The sequence below is a fragment of the Thamnophis sirtalis genome, unplaced genomic scaffold, assembly GCF_051295495.1.
Source record: "Thamnophis sirtalis isolate CommonGarterSnake01/CBP01778 unplaced genomic scaffold, rThaSir2_p1.2 scaffold_4, whole genome shotgun sequence".
In the NCBI taxonomy this organism is placed as follows: Eukaryota; Metazoa; Chordata; class Lepidosauria; order Squamata; family Natricidae; genus Thamnophis; species Thamnophis sirtalis.
In genome coordinates, this window is record NW_028261384.1 from 56,493,276 (window position 1) to 56,496,016 (window position 2,741).

Here is a 2,741-nt window from a genome sequence, read left to right on the forward strand (position 1 = left end):
CTGTTGCTACTCTAAAAGGGGTGAACCCAGTGCTTGAGTGCACAGTGTTATTGAAGGCCACTTCTGCAAAAGGTAAAAGATCAACCCAGTTGTCCTGTTGAAAATTAATAAAACATCTTAGATATTGTTCTAGAACAGTGTTTTTCAACCACTGTGCCGCGTCACACTAGTGTGCTGTGACATAGTGTAAGGTGTGCCGTGGGAAAAACACCCGCTGGGTGTTTTTGCCTCGGGACATCTCTGTGTCCCGAAAGTTGCTTTTGGGACACAGGGATGCCTCTATTAAGTCCCTGCGGCCCCGCGTTTACTTTAAAAACGCGGGGACCGCCGGGAAGTAGTGCACGCAGGGACGTCACTGACGTCCCATGCGTGCGCCCATAGCAACAATCGCGGAGGACCGGAGCAGCGAGGAGAACGCGCGCTGTCAACTTGGTAAGTGTTACCAGCGGCGCGTCTCCTTCAGTGTTCCGAGCACCGAAGTGGGGCAGTACACAGACATACAGCTTTCAGTAATACACTGTATGGCTGAAGGCTGTATGTCTGTGGGGGAACTATACTGCACCTAATGTGGGGGGACTATACTGGACCTAATGTGGGGGGACTATACTGGGCCTAATGTGGGGGAACTATACTGGACCTAATATGGGGGACTATACTGGACCTAATGTGGGGGAATTACAACCTAATGTTGGGGAACTACAACCTAATGTGGGGGTAACTATACTGCCAACCTAATGTGGGGGAAAATAAGATATATGCAAGATAAGATATATGTAGTGTGCATAGGAATTTGTTCATAGGTTTTTTTAAACTATAGTCCGGCCCTCCAATGGTCTGAGGGACCGTGAACTGGCCCCCTGTTTAAAGAGGAGACAAGTGCAGTAAGTACTGAGTGACAGTGAGACAGGAGCAGATACTGCAGTGATGGACAAGTTTTTGAAAAGGAAAGAACTGGACTCTGAACAAAATTCGCAGCCCGATGAGAGCCCAAGTATGAGTGGGGATCAAAAGAAAGCAAAGATGGTTAGCTCAAGCAAATTCTTTGGCACAAGGCAATATAGCGAAAGCTATATTTCATTTGGATTTACTTTCACTGGAGATGCAAAGAAACCAACTCCACTGTGCGTGGTGTGTGGTGAAAAGCTATCTAACAGTGCTATGGTCCCAAGTAAACTTAAACGCCATCTCCAAACGAAACACCCTTCGCTTCAAAATAAGAATGCGGACTATTTTGTTTGCCTGCGTGAAAACACGGAGAAACAGGCAACTTTCATGAGAAAAACCACAAAGGTAAATGAAAGAGCTCTTAAAGCTAGCTATCAAGTTGCTGAACTTATAGCCAAGTCAAAAAAGTCGCACACTGTGGCAGAGACATTAATACTTCCCGCCTGCAAAGCTATTGTAGAGGAGATGCTAGGACCTGAAGCAGCTAAGGAAATAGCCAAAGTCCCACTCTCAGACAACACAATTTCCAGACGTATTAATGACATGTCTGCAGACATTGAAAGTGTGGTTTTGGAAAAGATCCGTATCAGTGAGAAATTTGCATTGCAACTTGATGAGTCTATTGATATCAGTGGACATGCTCAACTTTTGGCCAATGTGCGTTTTGTGGATGGTGATGCAATTAGAGAAAACTTCTTTTTTTGCAAGGCATTGCCAGAAAAAACAACAGGAGAAGAAATTTTTCGGGTCACATCAGAATACCTTGAACAAGGAGGACTTAAGTGGGAAAACTGCACAAGTGTCTGCACTGATGGAGCTGCAGCCATGGTCGGGCACACCAAAGGCTTTGTAAGCAGAGTGAAAGAAAGAAATCCAGATGTGATTGTTACACATTGTTTTTTACACCGTGAGGCCCTCGTAGCCAAGACTTTACCAGCAGACCTAGTTCCTGTGTTGGATGATGTTGTGCGCATGGTAAACTTTGTAAAGTCACAACCCGTGCAAAGTCACATATTTGCAGCTTTGTGTGAGGAGATGGGAGCGAAGCATAAAACCTTTTCTGTTTCATATGGAGGTCCGGTGGTTGTCGCGTGGCAAGGTCTTGGTTTGTGTGTATGAGCTGCGGGAGGAACTTAAAGTGTTTCTGACAAATGACAGGTCAGATTACGCAAAGCTGCTTGCAAGTGATGAGTGGTGTGCAAGGCTGGCATACCTGGCAGATATTTTTCATCATCTGAATGAACTGAACACACGAATGAAAGGCCGAAATGAAAACCTGCTTATAAGTACAGATAAAAAAATGGATTCCGTTCAAAGGTGCAACTCTGGCATCAACACGTGGAAAGTGGCAATCTTGAAATGTTCACACTCACCAAGCAATGGCAAGGTGTTCACACTGCTGCACTGTGTGAGATAATAGTTAAACATTTAAAAACTCTCGAGGAGAAGCTGACATTTTATTTCTCTTCAGTCTCCACTGAATGCCTTGACTGGGTTAGGGACCCTTTTAGCTCAGCATCAATTGGTGGAAAGGACATGACTTTACAGGAGCAGGAGGAACTAACTGAACTGAGACAAAATCGTGGTTTCAAGCTAAGATTTGCTGATCTACCTTTGGACAGTTTTTGGTTGGATACTGCCAAGGAGTTCCCCGTTCTGGCAAACAAAGCTATTTTGACATTGCTCCCATTTTCCATTACATATCTGTGTGAAATGAGCTTTTCAAGCCTGACTGCTATAAAAACTAAAGACAGAGAGAGACTGAGAGCTGTTGATGAAGAACTACGTGTGTGTCT

General features: G+C 44.7%; 1 protein-coding gene across 1 annotated transcript; it reads left to right on the plus strand.

Moving 5' to 3' along the window:
* Positions 1 to 924: 924 nt before the first annotated feature.
* LOC148045852 (zinc finger BED domain-containing protein 5-like) lies at positions 925 to 2,362 on the plus strand. The gene is made up of 2 exons (XM_087714391.1): positions 925 to 1,920; positions 2,021 to 2,362. Exons 1-2 carry the CDS (start codon positions 925 to 927, stop codon positions 2,360 to 2,362), a joined length of 1,338 nt encoding a protein of 445 aa, XP_087570517.1.
* The last annotated feature ends 379 nt before the right edge of the window (positions 2,363 to 2,741 follow it).

Bases quoted from the DNA above. Each gene is read 5' to 3' on its own strand.
- LOC148045852 (XM_087714391.1), top strand. From the start codon at position 925: ATGGACAAGTTTTTGAAAAGGAAAGAACTGGACTCTGAACAAAATTCG. The intron at 1,921-2,020 runs GTAAACTTTGTA...TTTCATATGGAG, and splicing joins TGGATGATGTTGTGCGCATG to GTCCGGTGGTTGTCGCGTGG.